The 26,953-nt window shown below is 38.5% G+C and overlaps 1 protein-coding gene across 1 annotated transcript in view; it reads left to right on the top strand.

Moving 5' to 3' along the window:
- ADAMTS17 (ADAM metallopeptidase with thrombospondin type 1 motif 17) overlaps positions 1-26,953 on the top strand; it is a 471,203-nt gene that overhangs the window by 277,321 nt on the left and 166,929 nt on the right. Inside the window, exons 13-14 of the mRNA XM_027852040.1 lie at positions 8,281-8,447; positions 19,710-19,837. Coding sequence (XP_027707841.1) covers positions 8,281-8,447; positions 19,710-19,837 — 295 coding nt within the window. The remainder of the gene's footprint in view (positions 1-8,280; positions 8,448-19,709; positions 19,838-26,953) is intronic.

Raw genomic sequence — 26,953 nt, 5'->3', positions numbered from 1 at the left:
TAATTGTTTAAAATCCAAGCTTAGTACACTCAAAAATAAGTTACACATGTTCCTTGAATACCTTTCAGATGAGAACCTAAAACCAAGAATCAGTCTGTATTTCATGGACATTTTAAAACCCTGTGGCACTTTTATTAATCCTTTGGCCTTGTCTTATGTCAATCATCATAATTCCTGGGTATCTCCTTAAAAATCTGAGACCACAGGAAATCCTGCTCACTCACTAGAATTAAAATTGTGATTTTTATTTTTTGACTTGTCTTCATTCAATAAAGTAAAAAATAAAGGACTCCTCAGTTGCTACCTGCCCTCTCCCTTCAGCTTCAGCTCCCCAAGTCTATCCAACCCACACTGTGGGGAAGAAACAGGACTTTTACAAACTACTCCTCCTCCTCCTCTTCCTCCTCCTCCTACTATTACTAGTAGTACTAGTACTACTACTCCTGCTACTCCTACTCCTACTAGCTGCCATTTATATAGTGCCTTAAAGTTTGCAAAGTCTTTTACAAATAATATCTCATTCTATTTTCTCAACAACCCTGGTAGGTGCTATTAATATCCTCCTTTTATGCATGAGAAAACTGAGGCAAATAGAGGTTACATGACTTACTCAAAGCCACATAGCTAGTAAGTATGTGAGGTAGGATTCAAACTCAGGTTTTTCTAATTTCAAGTTAGTCCTCTTTTTGCTTTAACACCTGGCTGCGTGTATAAGACTGGCCCATGTTATCTCCTTCCCCACTGACTTCTGTCCTTTTAAGTTTCCGTGACTCCTCTTTTGCACCTATGTTCCAACCTAATCAGTTAGAAAGACTCAGGAAAACAAGCAAGCAAGAACGTAGATTGATACATTTTTTAAATTAATTGTATATCTTTTTACCCAAGAATGTCCCCTGTCCACTTTTTAATAAATTTAGTGGGGTCCAATGTAGATTCATGTTTTAGGAGGCTTCTCTCATCACAGCAATTGGAAGTCTGTTGTGTCAGTGTCAGAAATGGGCAAGGGTTGATCAGTCCTTCAACATGAATTGACTTTATTATGGTAGAATTGATTCTCTCATTGCCACTCCATTTGAAAATCACCTACTTCAAATCTTTCTGAAGGATGTATTCCATGAGTCATTTCCCTGGATGGAGCTAGTCGTTAACCTAATGAGGTGACCAATGCCAGGACTAGATAGCCTCATACCATTTATCTCATCCTGAGCATCATTCAGTTCTATTTAACAAACATCTCATATCTATCTGTGTGTGAGATACTTGTTAGACTTTGGGGATGCAAAAAAAAAACAAAGGCAAAAGAGTCCTTACCCTATACTTTAGAGCTCACTCTCCTAAGGGAATATAATATGTACTGAGATGAGTAATTACAGTATATAGTCATTTGAGGAGGGAGAGAGGAAAAAGTCATAGCATATCATTTTTCCAGCCCAAGTTGGCACAGAGAGATAGAGAGGCCTGTGGATAGTGGGGACAGTTCTGAACAGGAGCAGGCCACACAGAGTTGACCAGCACAAAGGAAAGGCAGTGATACCACGACAATACCAGAACATACACAGAGGTGCTGAGATGGAAACAGGCATGAGCTAGAAGTTTTATTGCCCATTACACAGCTCTGAGCCACAGATCCAGAGCAGGAACCTACAGCGTTCAAACCAAGGGGCAAGGGGTTCAGATTTTGCCCTGGATGAGACCACTTTGGGAGCACTGAAGGCGTACAGGCTCCCTGCCTAAACTGTTCCAGAGAACCTGAAATAATACAACACTCAATACCCAGAGAAAGCAGCAACAGGACCATGCCAGACCTTCCCTCTTGAAATGCATAGACCTAACCTCATAAGAAGTAGGATGGAAGAATGAACAAACAGGGAAAGAATACCACTATAAAAATCTATCGTGGTGACAGGGATGCTCAAGACACAAACCCAGAAGAAGGGAGTGACTCTAAAACATGTACAAGCAAAGTCTCAAAGAAAAAAACTGAGCTGAAGCACAAATTCAACTGAAATTCCTGAAAGAGATGAAGCAAGAGTTAGAAATAAGAGTTTAAAATACTTTTTAATAAATGAAATGAGAAGAATGTTAGAAGAAAACATTAGAAAAGAAATGAGAGCTGTGGAAAAAAGAATTAGAAAGGTAATTAATAGCTTTGCACAAGAGGTTAGGAAATTTGCCCAAATAACAAGCTCCCTGAAAATTATAATGGTCCAAATAGAAATCAATTACTTCATGAGACAAGAAGAAGTATTAAAACAAAGTTTAAAAGTATTTTAAAATATTAAAACAAAGTGGAAAATGGGGAAAATTATAAGCTTATCTCATAGCAAAAGTAACTGACCTAGAAAACAGATTGAGGGGAAAATTTAAGAATCATTGAACTACCTGACCAAAAAAAAAAAATCCTCAACAGTATACTTCAATAAATCTTCAAAGTAAATGTCACAGATCTCTTAGAACCAGAGGGCAAAGTGGAAACGGGGGGGGGGGGGCGGGAATCACTGGCTACCTTCTGAAACAAACCCCAAAATGAAAACTGGCAGTAATAACATAGCCCAGAGCTTCCAGTTAAAAGGAAAAATTCTGCCAGGAGTCAAAAAGAAAGAATTCCAATACTACAGAGCCACAGTCAGGATCACACACACAATTTAGCAGTCACAGTTCTAAAGGAGTAGAGAGCTTAGAATACAATAGTCCAGAAGTCAAAGGATATATAGGCTTACAGCCAAGAATAATTTACCGAGCAAAACTGAGTATAATCCTACAGGGAACAAAATTGATCTTTAATGAAATAGAGGACTTTCAAGTATTTTTAATGAAGCGTCCAGAGCTATGTAGAAACTTGGAAGTTCAAACATTGGAGTTTAGAGAAACATGAAAAAGTAAACACAAACAATGATAAAGGACTACATAAGGATTTGCTTACATTCAAATGTGAGCACTTGTCATCTTCAGGGAGTAATAGAGATGGGCTAATTAGACAAGGGCTGTTTGGATGATCGCAAATGAAGAATGGGAGACTGGGGAAGAGGAGTACTGGGAGAGAGGGAGGAAGGGAGAGGAAGAATGGGGGAAATTATCTCACATAAAAGGAATGTGCAGGGAAGAGTTTATATAATGGGAGGGTGATGGTGGCATTTCATCCTTACTCAACTGATTTGGGCAAAGGAGGGAAGAATGAACATACATACACAGTTGGGTACTAAAATACATTTCAACAGGAAAAAGAAGAAGGGGAAGTAGAAGGCATATAGATTAAGAATCTGTAACAAGGGTTTTCTTTTTCTTTTGTTCTCAGGGTGGAGCGGGTTTTGAGGGAGAAAAGATGGATTTTTGCTGATTAAAATATATGTATACATATATAGATAGAGATAGAGATATTTTAAATTGAGTCAAACATAATAAGATGAACTTAAGTAGCAACAAATATAAATCCTTATACTTTGGTTCAATAGATTAATTTCATAAGTACAAGATGGGGAATACATGGTTAGATGGCTCTGAAAAAGATCTGGGGCTTTTATTGGATTGCAAGCTCAATTAATCAACTATGAGAAATTACAGCCCCAAAAACTAATATGATCTTGGGCTATTTTAAGAGAGGCATGTCTTTCAGGAAGAGGGAATATGTTCCACCTCTCATTTCCATGCCTTTTCACTGCCTATCAGAATGTTCTTTGTCCTCACTTTTGCCTCACAGAATTCTTTATTCCCTTCAAGGCTCATTCAAGCAAAATTGCTCTCCTCAGAGTTATCAGTGATCTGTTAATTGCCAAGTCTAATGGCTTTATTCAGCCTTCATCCTTTTGACATCTCAGTAGCCTTTGACACCAACAGCCATCCTCTTCTTGATAATTTCTTCTCTCTACGTTTCTGTGATGCTGCTGTATGCTGGTTCCCCTTCTTCCTATTTAACCTCTCCTCAGTCTCCTTTGCTAGATCTTTGTCCAGATCAGGCCCACTAATGGCAAGTGTACCACAGGGTTCTGTCCTGGGCTCCATTCTCTTTTTTCCTCTATATGGTTTTGTTTAATGATCTCATCAGCTCTCATAGATTTGTCATCTCTAAACTGATGATTCTGAGAACTATCTAGCCAGCTGTAACCTCTTTCCTCACCTCCTGTCTCATATCTCCAGCTCCTTATTGGGCATTTCAAGCTGGATGTCCTATAGACATCTTAAACTCAGTATGGCCAAAGCTGAACTCATTTCCTTTTCCTCCAAAACCACCCCCTCCTACACTTCTCTGTTATAGTTAGGGACACCACAATTCTCCCAGGCACCCAGGCTCCCAGCCTAGATGTTATCTTCAACTGCTCACTTGCTCACATTCTCCCACCATTTTAAAAATGTAAATTTTACTTTTGTATTATCTCTCATCTATACCTTCTTCTCCCCTCTAGACCGCCACCATCCTAGTGCAGGCCTTCATCACCTCATGCCTAGATTATTACAATACCTTGCTAGTTGGTCTTCTTGCCTCAAGCTTCTCCCCATTCAACTCTGTCCTCCACTCGGCTATCAAATTGATCTTCCTAAAGCACTGGTCTAACCTTGTTGTTCCTCCAATACTGCCCCATTCAATAAACTCCAGTGGCTTCCTCTCACATCCAGGATGAAGGATAAAATCTTCAGTCACTCAAAGCCCTTCTTAGCTTGACCCCTCCTACCTTTCTAGCCTGCATTCCACATCTTACCCACTCCACCTCCTCACCAGTGTATTTGGCAGTCTAGTGACACTGTTGTGTCCTTCTTTCTGTTGCTTGCACAAGGTTCTGTTTCTTTAGACACTGGTTGTCTGCCATGCCTGGAATGTCCTTCCTCCTCTTCTTCATCTCCTGACTTCCTTAGATTCCTTCAAATCTCTGCTAAATTCCTACCTCTACAAGAAGCCTTTCCATATCACTCTGAATGGTCATACCTTCCCTGTACTGATTGTCTTCATTTTATCCTATACCTATTGGTTTATACATAGTTGTTTTCATGGTGTTTCTCCCTTGAAAGCTAGGACTTTCTTCTTGACCTTCTTTGTATCTGTAGCATTTATCAGCACCAGATCTCCTGGCACGTAATGCCAGAGAATTGTGGTGTCCCTAACTGTAACAGAGAAGTATAGGAGGGGGTGGTTTTGGAAGGAAAGGAAATGAGTTCATATTTAATAAATACTTGTTGACTAAGCACCACCTTCTTCATGAAGCTGTTCCTGATTCCCCTTGCTGTTTGCAATCACCCTCTCAATACTTGTTGCTTATATTATATTATGTATTTGGTTGTATAAGTATGTTATCTCTCCCCTTATAATGTATACTCCAGATCATCAGCAGTCTCTTTCACTCTTCTTTCAGTATCCCCAGGGCCTAATACAGTGCCTGGCAAATTGTCAGCACTTAATAATTGCTCAGTGATTAGTTGATCATTTGGGAGGTGATCATCCAGCTATTCTCTGTCTTCATCAGACTGTATCTGCGGTGGTTATGTTCCCTTCTAGGGGCCATGATTTAAGGAAATTGATAAGCTAGAGAGTGTCCCCAGGAGAGCAGTCAGGATGGTGAAGGACCTTATATTCATTTTACATGAGGATCACTTGAAGGCCCTATGGGTGCTTAGTTTGAAGGAGAGAAGACTTAGATGAGAGATGTCATAGGTGCCTTTATATATATCTGAAGAGCTATTGTATGTACAAGAGATTAGACTTGTTCTGCTGGTCTGAAAAACAGTGAACAGAAATAGCAAAGATAAAAACTTAGACATCACATAATGAGAATCTTCCTAGCAATGATGGCTGCCCCAAAGTAGAAGGGGCTGCCTTGAGAGATGATGGGTTCCATGCCCTTGAGCATATCCAAGCAAAGACTAGATAACCACTTGTCAGGCATGTTATAATGGAGATTCCTTTCATCTATGTATTAGACTCAATGGTCACTCAGGGAATGTCCAAATTTCAAAATCTGTGATTCCTGTGATCCTGATAGTTCTGGCAGAGTAGTAGCTTTAGAAGCCTACTTGTAAGGGCTTGAGAGGTGTGTATGATAGCTTAAAAATGGAGTCAATGAGAATAATCAACTCTAGAAGCCTGGCCATGAAAAGGGAAATAGATATCAGAAATGATAGTTGATGGGATCAAAGGCACAAATAAAGGTGTTAGCCTGGACATCTTTTCCTCAAAGACTGAAGAAGAAAAGATGAAGGCAAGTGAAGATATATCAAGGTCTTGAGTTATAAAATAGTGGATATGGCCTTGATTTTTTCAATAGTCTTTTGAGTTAGGGATAGGATTTGGGAACAGGAGAGAAAAGAGGATTGGAACAGACACTATTGGAAGTTTGGTATTCAGGGAAGAATAAAAGAATTGCTGCACAGCAACGAAGACTCAGTTGAGATCAGATAACATGGATTTGTAGAGGGTCCAGTTGCATTTCCTCCAGTAGCATTCAGCATATGGATAGAGTGAACCTCAAAGGAGGTGATGCCAGAAGAAAAGGAAGAGAGAGCTGTCCACTAACAGTGGGGATCAGGGAATAGGCTGACTATTCCTTCTGGAGTATGTGTGTGTATTGGGGCAAAGAGCATGGGAGAAGGAAAAATGAACACTGACGAGGATGGCCAAGGATGAAGTGTCTACTGGAGAGCTAGTTTTGTGTTAGGGTCACAAGAAAGAATGAAGATGAGATGATGGGAAATATGTTCAATTCTTTGGGCTTTGTTATGCTCACTGGTAAAATGAGGAGTGGTTGGACTAGATCAGCCCAAAAGCGTCTTCCAGGTTTGAGGTTCGTTGATTCCTCTCTCACATATCATTCTCCTGTGCTCCAGAAGCCAAAGTATTGCTGTTTACTGAGTGGCCTCCAGTGGTATTATAAGCCACAGGCCTATGAGGAAATGCAGAACTCTTAGAGGGCTTGCCTGGTAAACCCAATCCCATCTCTAGAATCTTCCATTTGAACCACAAACTCTTTGACAGCTGAAACTGTTTCTTCATATTTCTCATCCTGCCAAAGCATAAAGTAGGTATTCAGGAAATGTTGTTGACCGTATCACATTTTGATCTTGATTTCTCCTTGACATTCTGCCCTCTATGTTCTCTATGTTGCCTAATTGAATAGAGGGAGAAAAATTGAGCAAGTGGTCCCCATTTTCTGGAAGTCTTCTTCATCATTCTTCTGGGCACTGATAATAATGGTGCTCACACAGAGCGCAATTAGCGCTCAATTGAGCAATTGCTCAATTGAGCAATTGAATGAATAAGCTAATTTCTCATCCCTTTCATCCTAAAGGGAAAACCATAGGAGGCAGGATGACATAGCAGAAAATAATGCTGTATCTGGAATTGAGAGAAATGTGGGTTCAAATCCCACCTCCAACACTAAGTAACTATGGGCAAGTCACAACCCCTCTGAGCCTCAGTTTCTTCAACTGTAAAGTGGGGATAATAATATGAAGCAACTAGGTGGTGCAGTGAAAAGAGCACAGGACCTGAGGTCAAGAAAACCTGAGTTCAAATCTGGCTTTAGATGTTCACTAGCTATATAACCCTGGACAAGTCACTTATCCTCTCTAGGCCTCAGTTTCCACATTTACAAAATGGGAATAAAAATGGCACCTACCTTCAAGGGTAAAATGAGATAGTATTTGCAAAGTACTATGCAAATCTTAAAGTGCTATGTAAATGCTAGCTAATAATAATTACATTATTATTAAAGTATCATTATAATAATATAGGTTGTTGTAAGGATCACATGAGAATAAATATAAAGTGCTTTGAAAACTTTTAAGTGCTATATAAATGCCAGATATTGTTATTACAGATACATTAAGACCTTCTATTTACTCATTATCAAAGTTATCTTCCTCCAGCATATAAACCTAGGTAGCCTGTTTAATAGTCTTCTTCTGGTCCCCGCCTCCCAAAATAATACCGAGTTATTGCCTTTGTTTTTCAAATGGTAAATATGGGCAAGATCTCAGGTTTTAATTACATCTGAAGGATAGATTTTATGAATTGTACTGTATTGATATCTATCACGTTCTCTTTCCAAGTGTCTTTGATTTACAGTTCAAAAAATGCATTCTTCTCATGACTTGCTTAAACATGCAGTAAATGTGCATCGGGGATTTTACAGTAACAATACAGTCTGTAAGAATAGATGGACTGCCTTGGAGATTTTTTTTCTTCTTCTCTTTCTCCGTCTCTCTTCCCCTTTTGGCAGGAAAGGAAAAAATTTCATCTACACCAGCTAATTTATGTGTCTCCAATTAATGACTGACCTGTTCTCTTCCTTTCAGCCCTGGGCCAGGAGGCACAAATTGCTGGGGAGCAAGTGTGGAGCATACTGTTTGTGAAAACTTACCCTGCCCTAAGGGAGTGCCTAGCTTCAGGGATCAACAGTGTCAGTCCCATGACCGATACAACTACAAGAAGAAGGGTCCTCTGACAGCTGTCATTATTGATGGTAAATGGATTAGCTTCACTTGCAATGTGTAACTACCTCCTTGCTTTCTTCCCTCTCATCCTCCAGTCTCTCTATGAAAGGTGAAAGAGAAACCCACCCTGGATGTGAGCGTCAGGAGGCATTACCACCTCTGCTTTCTCATTAGCCTACATAAGGAGTGGTATTAATTAGCTTCAGGGACTCATACCATCTGATAGCCTCATAATTTTCTAAACCCATGCGTGGACAAATAGGAGGTTACCCAAGTGCATCCCTCTCATCTTCCTATCCTGATCCAAATCACCAGATGGCCTGACTTCTTTCCGAGCTGCATTAAGGAAAATTATACTCATGGTGACATTACTCACATCTTTCTCTGTTCCTTTTCTTATTGTTTTGGTATTTTTCTGTCCTTTTAAAACAAAAGCACCCCCCACACGCACACACACAAAATCAGTTTGGGTTTAATTTTACCTACTGGAAAAATGGAGAAAGTTTTGAAAATAATTTATAGGTTTGGAAAGATAACTTCAAAACACATTCCCTTTCCATGTTATTCCATGATCGTTGTCCTAAATTAGGAAAATCTCTCCCCAAAAGGGAATTTTAAGAGATACAGAATAATATAGTGGAAAGAGTGCTGGATTTGGGGTCAAGGACTCACATGAAAATCCTGGCATTGCCACTTACCATCTTGGGCAAGTCAGTTAAAATTTTGGCCCTCACTTTACTCATCTGTAAAATGAGGATGTTGGACCTAGGTCTTTTCCAAGTTTAAATCTACCATTCTATAAATTCCCAATGTTGAAGAAATCCCAGAAGTACAATTTAAAAATATAGCCTCTATATAATAGACATGAGGGAAAAGAGGACCTTAGTAAGGCTATCAATTGGAATTATGTCTTTTTCTACTTACCTATAAATAAAACTTTGTATAAGTATAATGTAATCTGGAAAAAAATAAACAAAACAGTTACGATTTCTAAAATTCCAGAAAAAGGAGATAAACTTGATTTGACTTGTAAAGGATGAGAGAGCCTAAAAAATTAAAACCCTATTTTAAATCAACACATAAAATATCTAGTAGGAAAATGAGGCACTCATGTGGGCCAAAGCCTAGATTCCTCATTTATTATGACCAGCATTTATTCTGATATCTCAAGATAGAACCTCTGAGCTATACATTCCCCATTACTTAAACTATAAGATCAATTGAGCACAACTAAGTGAGGATATGACCAGGCATCATTTTAGGCCTAATGGACTTCGCTAAACAGCTTCTAATCCAAAAACATGACTTTTCAGCTATGGTTTGATGTGGAGGAGATAATGCCAAACTATTTCTGGCATTCTAAATGGTAGCAGATGACTCAAAGCAATTCTACTGTGGTTTAGTTTAAAAGTACCAGGTAATTATCCAGTCACTTTACTTTAAAAAAAAATAAAAAGTACTTTTTTGTAGCTGGAATCTGTGTAAGTCTAGTTGCATTGTCATATAACAGACTTTCAAAGTTGAAGAGCTTGCCGCCACCACCCCCCACCCCTACCCTTTTCCTTCAAACACATACAACCTTGTCAGAATGGAAAAGGGAGAGACAGGGTCTGGTAGAGAAAGGAATGCTTATAGCTTTAGGCACCAGCAGTCAAAAAATGAGACCTTACCTCTTTTCTGGCTGGCCATTAATCTGACACAGGAGGAGACAGGAAGACTTCCAGATGTCCCAGTAGAATCCAAACCTCTAATCAGCAGGGAGATAACAAATACTATAGCTTTCTTTTTTTTTTAAGATTTTTTTTTTTAGGTTTTTTTCTCTGCTCAGTGGCTGATTCTGATGAGAAGCTGCATTGTTCCAGAATCTTCAGTAAGCTGTGGCCCTTAAGATAAAGATTTTGGAATCCCTTTTATGTCTGCTCCCATTTTGTTTCAGCAGAAGGCCATGCTGTAACAGAGGCTGGCTAGGCTATTTCATAAAATGATAGACATATATTAGTGGTTCTGTCCTTGAATGTTTGTTTTGCTTCCAAAATTCCCTTTTTTGTACTTGTTTTCAAATGTAGAAATCCTGTCTAAATCAGTGTTTCCCCGTGCCTCTCTCTTCAAGTATAAGTTAGTTTTCTCTGTAACTTTTTAACTCTTCCTGTAAATTAAACTACTTATTTACCTAATCATTACAACTTCTTCATTCTTACTCATCATCGTTATAAAAAGTTTACTGAAGGCAATTTTTTGACAGTTACTTAATCACACTCCTTAACTTACTAGGTTCACTATTTGCTTTTGCCCACTTTTTTTTAATGACTTTTTTGCTGATTACAATAAGAATTCAAACACCTTGCTTTGAAGGCCTCTGAATAGCATCTTGAAGAAATCCCTGTATTGTTAAATCATTCTTGATAATGGTAATAAAGTTAAAAAGATTCTTGCTTTGGAGGAAAAAGCTTGAGAATTTTTCAAGGACAGCTTCACCAGTCTTTTTTTGTTGGTGTTATCGTGGTTTCTTACATATTTGATTTTACTTGAGTTTCAAAAGGAATCAGAGGTCAGCATTTAAAAAAAAAAAAAGAAGAGTATTTCGTGATTTAAGAAAACAAAATAATAAATGCCCAATTCAGAGGGAAACTGCATATTACAGAAATGAAACTCTGTTCTTCTGAAACTTCCATTTATAAAAAGGCACAGTTACAGTGGAACTCCTGATATGTGATTCCTGTGGTCTGACTCTTGACTCCATTGAAATCCATTATAACTGCCCTATTCATAGTGGCATCGCCATCACTGGTGAATTCCTTGGCTCCAGACACACATTACAAGGAAGGAAAGACTTATTTTTTTTTCTTTTTCCTTTAAAAAATTATTGCAGAAATAGATTTTCCAAAGGAGAGCTTGGGACCACAAATTAATAACACCCGCTCCCCCCAAGAAGACAAAAGTTTCCCTTAGAAAATAGTGCTAAATAGAAAAGTATTCAGATAGCAACCTATTTGTACAGCCAGTTGCCAAGCCCACCCAATTTCTCCTTTCCCTATTAAGTCTTTCAAGAATTTAGTCCTCCTCCTCCTTCCTTTCTCTCTCTTTCTCTCTCTCTCTTCCCACCCATTCTCTCCCCCTCTCTCTCTTCTCCCTGTCTTTCTCTCCTTTCCCTCCCTCCCCCTCCCTCTTTTCCCTCCCTTCTTCCCTCCCTCCCTTTCTCTCTTTCTTCAGTGAGCTCTTATAGTAACCTGGCAATGAGAGATCATGGAACTACTTCTCAATAGCCATCTTCCTTTCCACTGGAACTGGCCTAACTATCTCCATAGGGGATATCCCCTATCCTAAGTGTGCATCCTGAAAATAGGCATTAAAACAGATCAAGGGAACTATCTTTGAAAGTATATTAATTTCATCCTGCATTTGTAAGGTCATTTCACACAACTCACATGCCAATCCTTTGCTCAGCTTTTTAAAAGGCAAGTCGCACTTCTCCTGAGAGAGAATTCCATAGCTACAAAAGGAAATCGAAGACTCTGGAACTGTTCTAAGTTAGGACTCAGCTCTATCTAGCCTCCATGGGAGCCATTAATGAGAATATCATTTGTAGAAGAAATTGAATGAAAATAAGAATAAAACAGGAAGAGAGCTATGTCGCCAGTAATATACAGTCACCATATGCCATGGTGTCATAGCTGTATAGAGCATTTAGAGGATTTTAGAGAGATCTCATTTCTTCTGGGGTCCTTACATGACATCATAAAATTTCAGTGTTGGAAGGAACCTCTGAGATCACCTAGTCTACCTCATACTGAAAAAAAAATTTCAATTACAATATACTTGGCAAATAGTCATCCAACCTTTGCTTGAAGACCTCTAGTGGAGGGAAGGTCACTATCTTCTGAAGCAGACCATTCTACTTAGAAAACTCTCATTGGTAGAAAGTTTTTCCTGAAATGAAACCTAAATTTGCCTCCTTGTATCTTCCAACTATTTGTTGTTATTGTTGTTGCTGTTCTACTATAATGGGACTAAAAGAACAAATATAATTCCTTTTCTACATGATGGACCTTCATATGCTAGAAATAGCCATGCTTCCTTCATCTGATCTTCATTTGACATGAATTCAAGGCCATCCTTGTCATCTTCTGCTTGGCACTTTCACATTTATTACTTTCCTTCCTAAATTGTGGCATTTAGAACTGAGTATGGTACTCTAGATGTGGTCTGATCAACAGGGAGTATAGTGGGACTGTGACCTCCTTATTCCCAGGCACCATTATTAGCTTTCTTGACTGCAATCACTGTTGACTCACATTGAGCTTACAGTTCACCAAAATTCCCCAATCTTTTTCATGTGAAATTCTGTCTAGCTCTATCCCCCATGCTTTATACTAGTGAAGTTCATTTTTAACCCAAATAAGATATTACATCTATTCCTATTAAATTCCATTTTATTTCATTCATTTTAATGTTCTAGTCTATCAGATATTTTTGAATCCTGACCTCATAATCTAACATGTGACTATCCCTCCCAACCTGAGTTCATTGACAACTTAGATCAACACACCATCTATGTATCTTTATCTTAGTCACTAATAAAAATGTCACACTACATAGTACCAAAGAGATCTACTCCACTGGAGACTTGAAAACCTCCAAAGTGACACTTGATCATTAATGACTTCTGTTTGAATATAACTTAATTACACTATCATTTAGTCAATATCTTTCCAGCATTTCACACACATATGTATTGAATAGCATGTCATGTAGCTTATACTCTATATCATATTTATGATACATTATAATATTTTTCATTATTTATGTGTATGTGCATATGTGTATATAAATACACATATATACATATGCACATATACATATACATATGTATATATGAAAAGGCAGCACAATGTAGGCATGATAGTGCAATGGATAGATAACCAGGAAAGAAGTGGGGATATGGGCACAGGAGAAGGGCAGAGGGCAAGAGGTCCAGATTGCTGAAGAGAATGGCTTGATGAGATGTGAAGCATGATCTGTTCCAGTACCTTTAGTGATTCAGTGATATAGGTCAATGGTATCAAACTCAAATAGAAATGAATCCCTGCCCATTGGCTGCATGTTGACTCAGAAAAACACAATTTAACAATACCTACATTGTATTATATTTTTACTTATTTTGTTATATATTTCATTACATTTTAATTACATTTTAATCTGGCTCTGGGCTACACTCAGGAGTTTGGAGGCTGCAGGTTCAATACTTCTAGTCTAGGTGATTTTGTAATTACCAATAAAGACAGCTAAGCTCCAGGGCAGGAGTTCCAAAAGCTCATTGGATTAACTGCCCCAGTATCTGGGAGCATGATTTCTGGGGATCCAGGAGCCTAGATGGTGCAATACTATGTGGGAAAATTGGGTGGATGACTCTACATCATCCTTCCTTGGAGAAAAACAGCTACTTCCTCTCAGGATATATAGTTCCCACCTCTTCAAGAGAAACCTACCATTTATTTTCATGGCTCCACTTAAGTTGTCCTTTTTCTTTCCTTCCTGCTCTATGTGACCTTCTCCCACTGTCCAACCTTCCTCAAAAACTTCAGGTTTCCCCTCTGACTGTTCAGATCCTTTTTCTTCTTGGTTTTCTCACTGTAGTTCTTCAAGGTCAGTTTGAAACAGTTTTGCCACAGTAGGGCTCTATTCCAAGTATTCATGCTCTTCTTAGGTGGTTACCTTACCTGTCCAAACAACCCATTTTTTCTCCCAAAACTCTTTTCCCATTTCTGGAGGGGGAGAAAGTAGAAGTGGGATATAAAACATGTTCCTCTTTTTTTTGGCCTTTAGCCAAGTTCTTCTGCTATAGGGGTAAACTTTGCAGGACACACAATTCATGGTGTAAGTGGAAAGATCACTTTTCTGTGACTCAGGAAGCCTAGAATCTAATCCTAGCTCTTCTGCTACCTGTGTGACTAACCTCTCTGAGCTTCAGTTCCTCAGGGAATTGGATTAAATGATCTCTTCAGTTTCTCCCACCTCTAAAATTCTGTGCTGGGGGATATGCTGTCAATCTACAGAAAAATATAGAAGGAAAATATTTATTCCAGGGCTCATTCATACCTGCCACTGGTCCATTCCAGGGAGGATTTAAAGCCCTTTTCCCAGGTAACTTGATTACAAGGGAGAATTCTATGCTCCTCAGACAGTTGACTAGTAATAAAAATGTAAAATATGTTGTAAATCTCAAATTGCTTTATAAATAGCAGCTATCATAGTTATTAAAATAAAAGAACTCAAATCCTCATCTATTTGCACCTTACTTGAGTTATTCCACTTAAAAGAAAAAACAGCTGACTATAGTCCACTAGGATATAGTAAAACCTGACATTTATGTGCATATCAAAGTCTGCTCTATATCTTAGTAATACCAAATATCTTGACCTCCTATAGCACTGGAGGCCTCTCTTGTAGCACTTTTATTCTGCCTCGTATCATAAGTTATTACCATACTTATCTCTTGTGCTAGAAGGTAAGCTCCTCATGGATGGAGAGTATGCCTTATTCATCTTTGTATCTTTCATTGTACATAGAACATAGAAGGTACTCAATAAATGTTTATTGAATGTTTGGGTGAATGAATGATTGCTTTAAAAATATTCAACTAGTCATGGCTCCCTTTAATTTTTCTCCAAATCACTTAACTGAAAGATTAGGGCCCCCTTTTATTTCTCAAAATAGATTTTTCCAAAGATAAAATTTCTGTTTTCTTATTTCATAAACAGCCTAATTGAGCATAAGCATCATTTGCTAACATCTCCCTCTCCAAACCCTAATAAAGAAAGGAGTTTTATTTAATGACAGTAATAATAACAGTAACAATTGCTGACATTTATAGAGTGCTTTAATATACCAATCAATTGACAAACATTTAAATGGTACAGTGGAAAGAGCCCTAGGCTTTGAGTCACAAAGACCAACATTTAAATTCTTCTTCAAATACTAGCTGTTTGACTCTGGGCAAGGCAGTTAACCTCTCTGAGCCTCAGTTTCCTCATTTGTAAGATGAGGGGGTTGTACTCATTGACTTCTAAGGTTCCTCCCAGCTCTAAATCTATGCTCCTATGATCCTTTGATTTATTAAGTACTAGTCCCTGTGCTAGGTTTTGGGAATAAAAATACAAAGAATGAAACAACCCCTATTCACAAGGAGCTTTCATTTTAATGGAGGAGACAAAAACATATATAAATATATGTAGAATAAATTCAAAGAGAAAATGCAAATAAATACAAAACAGTTATGTATGATAGTTTGAGAGTAAGGGCACTAGGCTTTGGAGGGATTAGGAAAGTTTTTATATAAAAGGTTGCTCCTGAGCTGCATCTTAATGGAAGAAGGGCACCTCTGGGAGACAGGGTGTAAAGATAAAGTGTACTCCAGACATCTGGGACAGCCAGTGCAACATCATGGAGATGGGAGATGCAATATTGTGCATCATGGACAGAAAGAATGCCAGTTTGGCTAAGTCCATGAGTATGGTAAGAGCCATAATGCCCACATGAAGCTAGAAATAGGGTGGAGTCAAATTCTATGGGCTCTAGAAGCTAAGAAAGGACTTTATATTTGATCCTGGAAACAATAAGAAGCCACTGGAGTTGCTGAGTAGGGGAGTCACGTGACCAGATCTGCACTTAAGGAAAAATATTTTGGCAGTAGTATGTAGGACAGATTGGAGTGGGGAGAGACTTGAGGCCAGCTGAATTAAGAGGCTGTTAATAACAATTTAAATGAGAGGTGATGAGGGTCTGAACTAAAGTGATAGCTATGTGAGACAAGAAAAGGAACTACTGTGGAGATTAAAATGACACGATTGGCCACCTGATTAAATATGTGGGGTAAGGGAGAGTGAGGAGTCAAGAATAACTCCAATTTTGTGAAACGAGGAGCCAGGAAGAATGTAGTGCCTTGGACAGAAATCATAAAGTTTGGAAAAGGGAAAGGTGTTGTTGGGGTTTTTTTCAGGGGTGGGGAATGAATTCAGTTTTGGACATGCTGTGTTTGAAATGTCTGCAGGACATAGTTTAAAATGTCCAATGAAACTCAGGAGAAAGACTAGGGCTGGCTGTTTAAATCTGTATGTCACCTGCACACAGATAATAATTATATCTGTGGAAACTGATGAGTTACCAAGAAAAAGAATATGGACAGAGAAGAGGGCATACAGTAGTACTGGGGATCACCCATACTTAGGAGGCATGAAATGGATGATATCCTGGCAAAAGAGGCAGAAACGGCCTACTCATTCAGATACGAGGAGGACCAGAAGAGAGTAGTGAACAACTATTTGCATCATTATTTCCATTTTACAAATGATGAAGGTTAGCCTCAGAGAAGTTTAGTGTACATTTCCTCCTGTAAAATTTTTACAGGGGGTCCACACAAAATGGGTGGGTCTTCCTCTGGATTTCTTGATTTTGTTTCAGTACTAATAGAACACAGAGTCATCCATTTGTCATCCCTCACTCTCTGTGGCTGGGCCACATCTTTTGCTAGTCGTATATCTCTGCCTATATCCTCTACGCCCCTTTTAATTTTTATTTTAAACCTAATAAACACTAAATAAAAGAGCATTTATGTACATATATAATAGAACAAAAGAGGATTACACATGAAATGGCAAATCTCCTTTACATTGAACTTTTTTTTTCTTTAAATATATAATAAATTCAACATGTAAATTTCAAAGATTTCCTCCTTGTCTATGATTCCTTCTGGTCTTCTTTTTTGGAGGGTGTGGAAGGGAGGATAGGCTGGGGAAGCCTATCTCAATCCCATCTCTGCCTTCCACCCCATTCTCCCACTGGAAAAAAAAAGAAAAGAAAAAACTCTCTCTCTCTCTCTCTCTCTCTCTCTCTCTCTCTCTCTCTCTCTCTCTCTATCTATCTATCTATCTATCTATCTATCTATAACATATATAACAAAAATTTTGCTTTTCTTTTGAATATATATGCAGGTATGTATGTATGTGTGTATATGCATACACACATACATGTGTTTATATGTGTGCATGTGTGTGTAAATATATGTATATATTCAGGGAAAATAAAGTCCCACATTCACCATGTCCATAACTATATGTCTCATTTTGCATTTTGAGTCCATCCCCTGTAACAGAAGATAAGTAGCATACTTCATCATCAGTCCCCTAGAGTTTTGCTTGGTCATTTCATTGATGAGTTCTTAAGTCTTTCAAAGTTGTTTTTCTTTATAATGTTGTTATTGTATAAATTAATCACCTAATTCCACACCCTTCATCAGTCTCCCTATGTTTCTGCAAATTGATCTCTTTCATTATTCCTTAAGGCATTAATAATATTCATGTATGATAATTTGTTCAGCCATTCCCCAATTGCTTTGTGTCCCCTTAGTTTCTAGTTTTTAGCTACTACAAAACAGAGCTACCATACATAATTTTGTGTGAATGAGTCCTTTTCTTCTTTCTTTAAAGTTTAGAGCTAGTGGTAGTATTGCTGGGTTAGCATACAAACAGGTTAGTGACTTATTGGGTATAGCTCCAAACTGCTTTCAGGAATGACAGTACCAATTCCCAGGTCCACCAGTAGTGCATTAATATGACTTTTTTCCAAAACAACTCCAACAACTCTCCCCTTTGCCAATATGATGGGTATGAGGTAGAACCTCAAAGTTCCTGCAGTTTTTCCTGGCCAATATGCTATGGTCAATTTACTCCCACCATGCATGTCTCTCCATTTCTTTTTGTGTGACCACAACTTATATGTGGAACATTAGAGTCTGGATACAAAACAATTGGGAGGACTAATGAACAGAATCTAATACAACAAAATGTAATAAGGGTCAATATGAAGTTCTACCCTTGCATTCAGAAAGTCAAGTGCCCAAGTATATAGTAGTAAAAGAAAACTTAATAGAAACTCATGCAAAAAAAAAAGAAAGAAAGACTAAGGCATTTTAGTTAACTATAAGCACAATATAATTCAACAATATGATATGGCTACAAAAAATGAAACTTAATACAATTTTAAGCTTAGGAAATACCCTATACAAAACAAGAAAGCTAATAGCTCTATTGAATTAGCCAGATCATATCTGAAATGCTATATTTTAAGAGGGACATGGACTTGGAAATATTCAAAATGAAGGTGATGAGGATGGTGAGGGGATTGAAATCCATGTCAATGAGAAGTGCTTCAAAGAACTGGACATGCTTAGACTGGAAAAAGAGAAAACTCATGGGAAACTTATGACCACAGTTTTCAAACATTTGAAGAACTACCATGGGAAGAGATCAAATTTATTTTGCATGTTTCTAAAGGATAGAACTAGAACCAAAATGGTCAAAGTTGCAGGGAAGCAGGTTTTTAGCAGCCACAAAAAATTTAAAGGGATTGCCTTGTTCCCTGTCACTGAAAATGCTCAGGGGGAGGTTTGATGATCAACTGTCTGGGACGTTGTAGAGGGGATTCATATATCTTACAGAAAGTTGGATCAAATGACCTCTAAAGTTCCTTCCAAGGCTAGGATTCTATGACTTCTCCCTTGGGCTTTTTTGTTCCATATACATGTTGTTTTGCTTTGTTTACCTTGTATCCCTTACAAGCACAAGTGTTTCCCTAATAACGACTTGGTCAGTTGTTTAAAAAAATACAAAGCAAGGAGATCATTCCACAAGATGAAATTTTCTTCCTGGATATGTAACTGATAACCCCATATCCTTTCCAGAGAAGTTTCACTTACTATTTGCTTGACTCCCCCTTCTGATCTCCCTCATTCCTCAACTGTAACTGAAGGCATAAAATTCATCCAAGGTAACATGCACCACTCCCCACCCTCCCCTACCACCACCATATACATCCATCTAATGCATGTGAAACCTGGTCATTTTACCAGTATATCACATTGTAAAATATTTGATGAGCTTAGTACCTAAAAATGCTCTTGAAGGAAAAGTAAATAATTTATGTCTGTAAAGTAGGGAGAAAAAGTTTGGAGACAAAGGAGGAAGTCAAACAACATAATTACATTCTGTCTGTGTGGTTCTATGATTCTGTTCGTCTCAGGACAGCTTGATTCCGTTCCTTTCCTCTGAATGTTTAGGTATCAAATATGTGTGGATATCTAATGGGTTATATTTTCAGTTGCTTGTTTAAAAAAAACAGGCCTCTTCCTGCTCCATTTTTTGTTTACCTGTTATTACTTCTCTTTATAGTTGCTGTTCTTATACACACATTCATACACTCATTCCTGTACAAATATATATGTAATTTTTTCCCCTCAGATAAGCCTTGTGAGCTCTACTGCTCTCCTCTGGGAAAGGAGTCTCCTGTGCTGATAGCAGACAGGGTGCTTGATGGCACACCCTGTGGGCCCTATGAGAATGACCTCTGCGTAAATGGCAGGTGCCAGGTGCAGTACCTTTCTTTATTTTTTCATTTCTTGAGTAGTGTACCAAGAGGAAAAGAGGCAGCATAACACAGTGGACAGACTGCTGAGCCTGGAGTCGGGTAGACCTGACTTCAGCTCCCCCCTCCTACAATCATTACCTATGTGACCCTAAGCAAATTACATCTCTTCACTGACCTTCAGGCAACTCCCAAAGACATCTATTAAATAATAGCAGGATAGCAGCCTATGTTGGTAGAAGGAATATATGTATATGTATATACATATATATGGAGAATATATGCATATATGTACATATATATGGAGAGAAAGAGAAAGATTGACTTCTCTATTAACAGAACTAAAATACAAACCAAGGCTGCTCCTGGTACTCACTTTGGGGTTCAAGTTAGAGAAGGTCTCCTAAGAAGAAGCCTTTTAAGATAGAGCTTAATGACACAATATCCTGAAGTCTAATTCTGTAAGGCACTATCCTTAAAGAGCTAATTAGATAGTATGAATATATGAAGGTATATAGCTATATAAAGATCAATCAATAAATATTTTGAAGCTAGGTGGTGCAGTAGAGTGCCAGGCCTGAAGTCAGGAAGATTCATCTTCCCAAGTTCAAATCTAGCCTCAGATAGTTACTAGCTATGTGACCCTGCACAAGTCACTTACCCCTGTTTGCCTTAGTTTCCTCATCTATAAAATGAGCTGGAGAAGGAAATGGCAAACCATTCCAGTATATTTGTGAAAAAAACCCAAATGAGGTCACAAAAAACTGGACACGACTGAAATCACTAAACAACAAAAACCACTTTCCCATGTGCCAGGCACTGAGCTAGGCACTAAGAGTAGAAAGACCAAAATGATATGGTCCCAGTTCTCAAGGAATTTAACATCATATCACAAAGATGACATGTACAAATATAATCATATGCATAATAAATACAAAATAAAGAAAGGGTAGTTTAGGAAGAGAGGGCACTAGCAGTTGGGAGGGAATCAGGAAAAGCTTCAAGTAGAAGAAGGTAGTACTAAAATTAAATTTTCAGGGACGTAGAAATTTTATGAGGCAGAGATGATGACAGAAAGTATTCCGGAAGGCACTGCAAAAGGCCCTGGGGACGGCTTTGGGGGGTGGCAGGGAAAGCGAGGAGAGGTAGCTAAAGTGATGTGTGTGAGGAACTCCAGAAAGATCAATTTGGCTAGGTGGTAGAACAAGGGGACGGGAGTAATATATGATGATGCCGGAAAGGTAGTTTGGGTCCAGGATATGAAAAGCCCTAAAAATCAAGCAGAGGCTTTTAGAGAGAATCACTAGAATTTATGGAGTAGGGGAATGACCTAGTTAGACCTGTACTTAAGAAAAATTACTTTAGCAGTTATATGGAGAATGGACTGGAGAGGGAAGAGGCATGAGACAGGAAGACCAATAGTCCAGGTGAGGGATGCTGGAGAAAAGAGAGGCAGAGGAAGAAGAAGAAAGGGGGAGTTTCTTAGGAAAACCTGAGGTCTGGAAATAAGACTGATTCTGTTTATAGGAACTAAAAACTAAGTATATTCCTTTGCTTAGCACATGTGATGAGCCAAACATCTATATGATTATTTCATAAATACCTTACATACTAAAGTCAGTATCTTAATCTTATTTCTAAAGCTGTATTTCAGTGAAATGTTAGGAAAATAGTAAATGCCTTTGGCAATCCATTAAGAAAGACAAATCTAAATCTGTACTTAATTATAGATGTCAACCAACTTCATCCATTGACCAGAAATAGCTAACTCATTTGCTTCATTCAAAAATGGGAGAGGAAGGAACAAGAGAAGAAAGGAAAAAAGGAAGGGAGGGAGGGAGAAAAAAAAAAGGAAGGATAGAAGTAGCAATGGAAGGAGCAGAGAGAGGGAGGGAGGAAAGACAGAAGGAAGGCAAGAATGAAGGAAAAAAGAAAGGAAGGAAGGAGGAAAAAAAGGAGCAAGGGAGGGATCCAGGCACTGTGCTAAGTATTTTACAAATATTATCTCATCTGATGGTCACAATAGTCCTTGGAGGTAGGTGCTATCATGACCTCCCTTTTTTTTTTTTTTAAGTGAGGCAGTCGGGGTTAAGTGACTTGCCCAAGGTCACACAGCTAGTACATGGCAAGCGTTTGGTCTGAGGTCGGATTTGAACTCAGGTCCTCCTGACTTCAGGGCTGGTGCTCTATCCACTGCGCCACCTAGTTGCCCCTGTGATCTCCATTTTACAGTTGAAGAAACTAAGGTAAACAAAAATTAAGTGACTTGCCCAGGGTCACACAGCTAATAAGTGGCTGAAACTGGATTTAAACTCAGGTCTTCCTGACTCTTGGCCCAGTTTTCTCTTCATTGCACCACCACCTAATATAGATTCCATGATATTTCCTAAATCAATATCTACCTCAACCTATTACCAGTATCTTGGACTTTGGAGTGGGTAGTCAGAGTCAGCAGTCAATAAATATTTATTAAGCACTTCCTAAGTGTTAGAGAAACAGAAGCATAAGATAGTCCATGCCCTCAAAGAGCTCACAATCTAATTGGGGCAAATACACAAAAATACAAAAAAGGAGCTGAAGGGTATGGGGGGTTAAGTCTTGGAGCCAGGTAGGGAAACGATCCGAGGAGGTGAGAGTTTCAGACTTCATTTCATCTTGCAGAATGATGAGTTTCTGGAGATCATGAAGCTCAAGAAAGCAGCCAGGTGGGAAGTGATAAAGTGAATTCCCTGAGAGCCTTTCTTAAATGGTGAAGAATCAGGCGTAGATCTCCAATGTCCACCCACCACCCTCTCTAATCAGAGGGACAGGGGCCCCAGGGGCAGAGTTACTGAGGAGGTATGAGTTTTAGAGTTAATTTCATCTTGTAGAATGATGAGTTTCTGGAGATCATGAAGTCCAACTGGAGAGCTGATGATTTCCAGTTTCAAGAGAGGCATGTCTGATAGCCATGTCACAGGTTATACTATAACTGAGAATGAAGAACAAGATTTTTGTTGGCTCAGTTCATTCTGTCTCAGAATAGTGTTTTTAGAGATTCCCAATGTAACTTCTCTCCCTATCTCTGAACAGTTTTCTATCATTTTGAAATTATAAATGTTAAGTCTAGGTTCCAGCTGAACTTCATCAGTGGGGATGCCAACATATAATTTTAGGAGTTGTGCTAACTTCAGGATCCATGAGCAATTCGGCATCATGGCTATATCTCCCCTATGTATGAAGCCAACAGACCCTCCAGTGAAATTGGCAAAGTTGATGCTGACATTCTGGACCCAATATAAATGTGGGTGGGAACTTAAGCCATAGTAAGTGTGAAGAGTTAGGTGTCAAATGTAACATCATAGATTTCCTGCATTTTGTGGGTTTTAGTCAATTTTATATTTAAATTGACATTTCATGGAAAAGTCAGAAAAATATATTATCAAGCAATTTTAAAATCTATTCTCAACTGAAATCATCTCCCTTGTGTTTTTTTTTTTGAGGTATATGTATATGGCTTCAATTGATCATACCTAAAACAGAAATGGCAATATCATAATATGTAAAATGTCTACCATCTGAATATCCTTTTAATATCTAGGTTTTAATTTTAAAAAAAACTAATAATGAGACAGCCTTTCCTCTTTTGCAGAGAAGAGAGATTAGGTATGGGACTTTGCAAATACTGTTAGACTTGGTTGATATGTTGGGTTAGTTTTGCTGATCTGTTTTTTATTTCTTTTTTTTATTCTATTAAACAAGAAATCATTTCTTGGGTGGAGAGAAGGGAGGATTATATTCAGAAATGATGATGGAACAACAAAAGATACACATTAAAATTTGAAAAATTTTGAAAATGGTAATGGGAAAATGCACAAATCCAAAACTACCAAGTAAAAATTTATTTTTCATAACCTGCAAAGAAGTCTCCTAATGAGACTCTGCTGCCACAGAAACTCTTCAACTCTGTTGGAATTTTAAATATTTTCAACTTAGGCAAATGCCTAATTCTCTTTGCAGAAGAAAGCCTGACAGGATCCAGACTGCCTCAACACTGTGCAGTCCTGTTATCAGATACAGATATGCATGGATGATAAGTACTTGGTGCCCAGGACACTTGGCAAGACATTTTCCCCAATATAAAATGCAGTGCTCTAATGTATGCTCTAATGAGGACCTAAAATAATCTTTTCTTTGTTGCAAAGAATGTTCACTGCTTCTGCCAAATGGCACTGTGGAGTGCTAACGAAGCGCTTATAATTACTCAAATGAGAAATTGTTGACAGTTCCCCATAAACTTGCTGGCAAGCCAAGTTTGGATTTTATTTTCTTAATAAATTGAACACTTAAGATGGGATATCCTAGGCATGTGTTGGTCCATGATATATCCTCATTATTTACATTCCTTTTTTAACCACTCCAAAGAAATATCATTAATATCCTTTATAGTAAAGCCAGCTGAGCAACTCCCAGCCTTTTGCTAGTGTGTTTAACTGGCCTCTTGTCAGGGCTGAGGCATTTCTAAGAATACTAAAATTCTCTGGTCAGTGAAGTCTGCAGTATGGGTCATAAGTATTTTCAACTCTAAGCCATTAGTAACCTATGGCAACCTTCAATAAACATGGTTCCTTAATCCTCGCTTTTCAAAAGGAAAGATGCCTTATACTATAAAGAGAGATGATGGCAACTGAAAAACATTTAGTCTTTTATTTATGAATATGCCAGCTCTAGGCAGGTACAGGGATCAGTTGAAGCCAAGAGCACTTGAATGTTCATAACCTAGTTTAAGGTAGTCTTGAGAAGAGAATCTTTAGGATAGAATCTCTCTAAGCAAGAGATTTCTGCTAAGGTAAGGGTTGGATTAGATGATCTCTGCAGTCCCTTCCAATCCCTAGATTCTGTCCGTCAGTCAACAAGCATTCAGTTAAGCAGATACTGTGTACTAGGCACTGTTGCTAAATGTTATGAATACAAAGAAAGGCAAAAAATAAAATCCCTGCCCTCTAGTATCTTACATTCTAATGGAGAATTCAAATTCTGTGATTTTATGAGTGTATAATAAAAAAATGACAGATTTTGCTATAGTGATAGACAAACAGGTTAAGAAGGTCTCGGTACTTAAGGAATACTCAGATTTGTCCTTCCTGGTTATAATTTTCATTTTAACAGAGCCCTTTGGTAACTTAAGTGAATAACGTGGGAACTTAAGGGCAGTGGGGTGGCTCAGTGGATAAAGCATTGGGGTCAGAATCAGGAAGACTCGCCTTAATAAGTTCAAATCCAGCCTCACTCTTTTTAGCTGTGTGACCTTGGGCAAGTCATTCAATCCTGTTTACCTCAGTTCCTCAGCTGTAAAATGAGCTGGAGAAGGAAATGGCAAACTACTCTAGTATCTTTGCCAAAAAACCCTAAAAAGGAGTCATGAAGAGTTGGACGTGACTGAAACAACTCAACAAGCAAAAAACAAAACAACAACAGCAACAAAAACATGAGAATGGAAATCTTTGGTGGCACCGAGTAGAGAAATATTTGGGGGTAGAGAAGTCTTTCCTTGCTCTCATGTCATAGTGTTATGGGGGACTGACTAACAAAGTTCAGATGAGTCCCTATAGAATGCTCATATTTGTCCTAATTGGCTGTGGAGCCAGAATTGATGACTCAGGAGATGCTGAATTGGACCCAAGGTCACATAAGAGAAAACAGGTCAATCTCTCACTCTCAGGGAGTCTCACAGAGCATGCTCAGATGTTCCTTGCCTGGTTCAAATCTAATACATGTAACTTTGGGGAATTAGTTTCTGACCATGAGTAGCTAAGGGATTGATAACGGGTAAGACGACTATCCTCAAAGTCTTCTAATTAAATGTGAAGTTAGAAGAATTGATAGCTCAAGAGATATTGAGCCAGATCTGAGGTCACATAGATAAGAGGCAAGAGGCCTATTTCTCACTCTCATACTGTGAGATTGTCTTGGACCTCAGATGCTGCTCACCATCTCAGGAATTATCAGTTTTTCTGGCTCCACAACCAATTAGAAGACGTTGAGTTTAGTCATCCTACAGTACCAACCTCTCAATCATTCATAGCCAGAAGCTTATTCTCCAAAGTTCCATGTGATATATTGTAACCAAGCAAGAATGTAACCATAGGATGCTTTGTATAACCCACCAGGAAAGACAAATTTGGGCACGTTCTGAGTACTCTGCTGGTCTTCATTGGCTGTTCCCCCATAACATAATGACACAAGGGCATTAAAAGGCTTCCCTGTCCAAACATATCTACCTACCTGGGCTGCCAAAGACTTAAGTTCTTGTGTTACTCATACCTTTCACATTAAGTTACCAAAGGCCACTGGTAAAATAGAGATTTTGCTTAAAAGTGTTAATACATCAAATTATTAGCAACTGTTAACATTGAATTAGTTTATCAGGTTATCTAATTTATAAGGGCCCTGAGAAAAGAGGATATAAGACAAGTTTTTACTAAGAACAATGATGTGGCCAGGAACCAAGGGACATGCTAGAGTCCTAAGCAGCATGAGCCAATCACATGGCTGAATGTATATTGGAAAGCACAAAGAAGGAAGAAGGGATAAAGAAAAGGGATAAGAGAGGGATACTAAAATAAACTTTATTTATTTGGCAATTTTACCTAGGGTAGAATTTTACCTTGAGTAAAAACTCTGAATTATACAATATTTTAATGAAGTTTTATTATTTTCAGTTACAAATTCAAATAACTGCTAAGTAGGTATTTCTAACAAAAGTTCTGTAGCCCTTGAGCACAAAACAGCACTGTCACATTACAGCTAGAGAGAGTGTGGTATCATCCAGCTAAGAAATGTGGAGTGCATTCCTTAGCTGCAAACTGCAGCTGCCCAACAAAATAGAGCCCAGAGAATCCATTGGAACCATCCATTTAGTGTGCCAAATATCAGCCACTCAATGTCAAGACAAAATGCCTCGCTCCATCTGGTAGCCACTACTGAGCAGCAGAGTGACCTGCCTGGCCCTTTACAGTAGGGGTTGGCAAACTATGGTAGCTGCCTGTTTTAGAGCTAATCTGTGGGGCCAAATAATGGCCTGTTGCCAGCCATGTCTGGTGAAGAGCCAGCACAAATACCAAGGGACTTACTTAACTGC

The sequence above is a fragment of the Vombatus ursinus genome, unplaced genomic scaffold, assembly GCF_900497805.2.
Source record: "Vombatus ursinus unplaced genomic scaffold, bare-nosed wombat genome assembly UNPS02009205.1, whole genome shotgun sequence".
NCBI classification, from domain to species: domain Eukaryota; kingdom Metazoa; phylum Chordata; class Mammalia; order Diprotodontia; family Vombatidae; genus Vombatus; species Vombatus ursinus.
The sequence above is the reverse complement of the archived record's forward strand: the minus strand, read 5'-3'. Positions and strand labels throughout refer to the sequence as shown.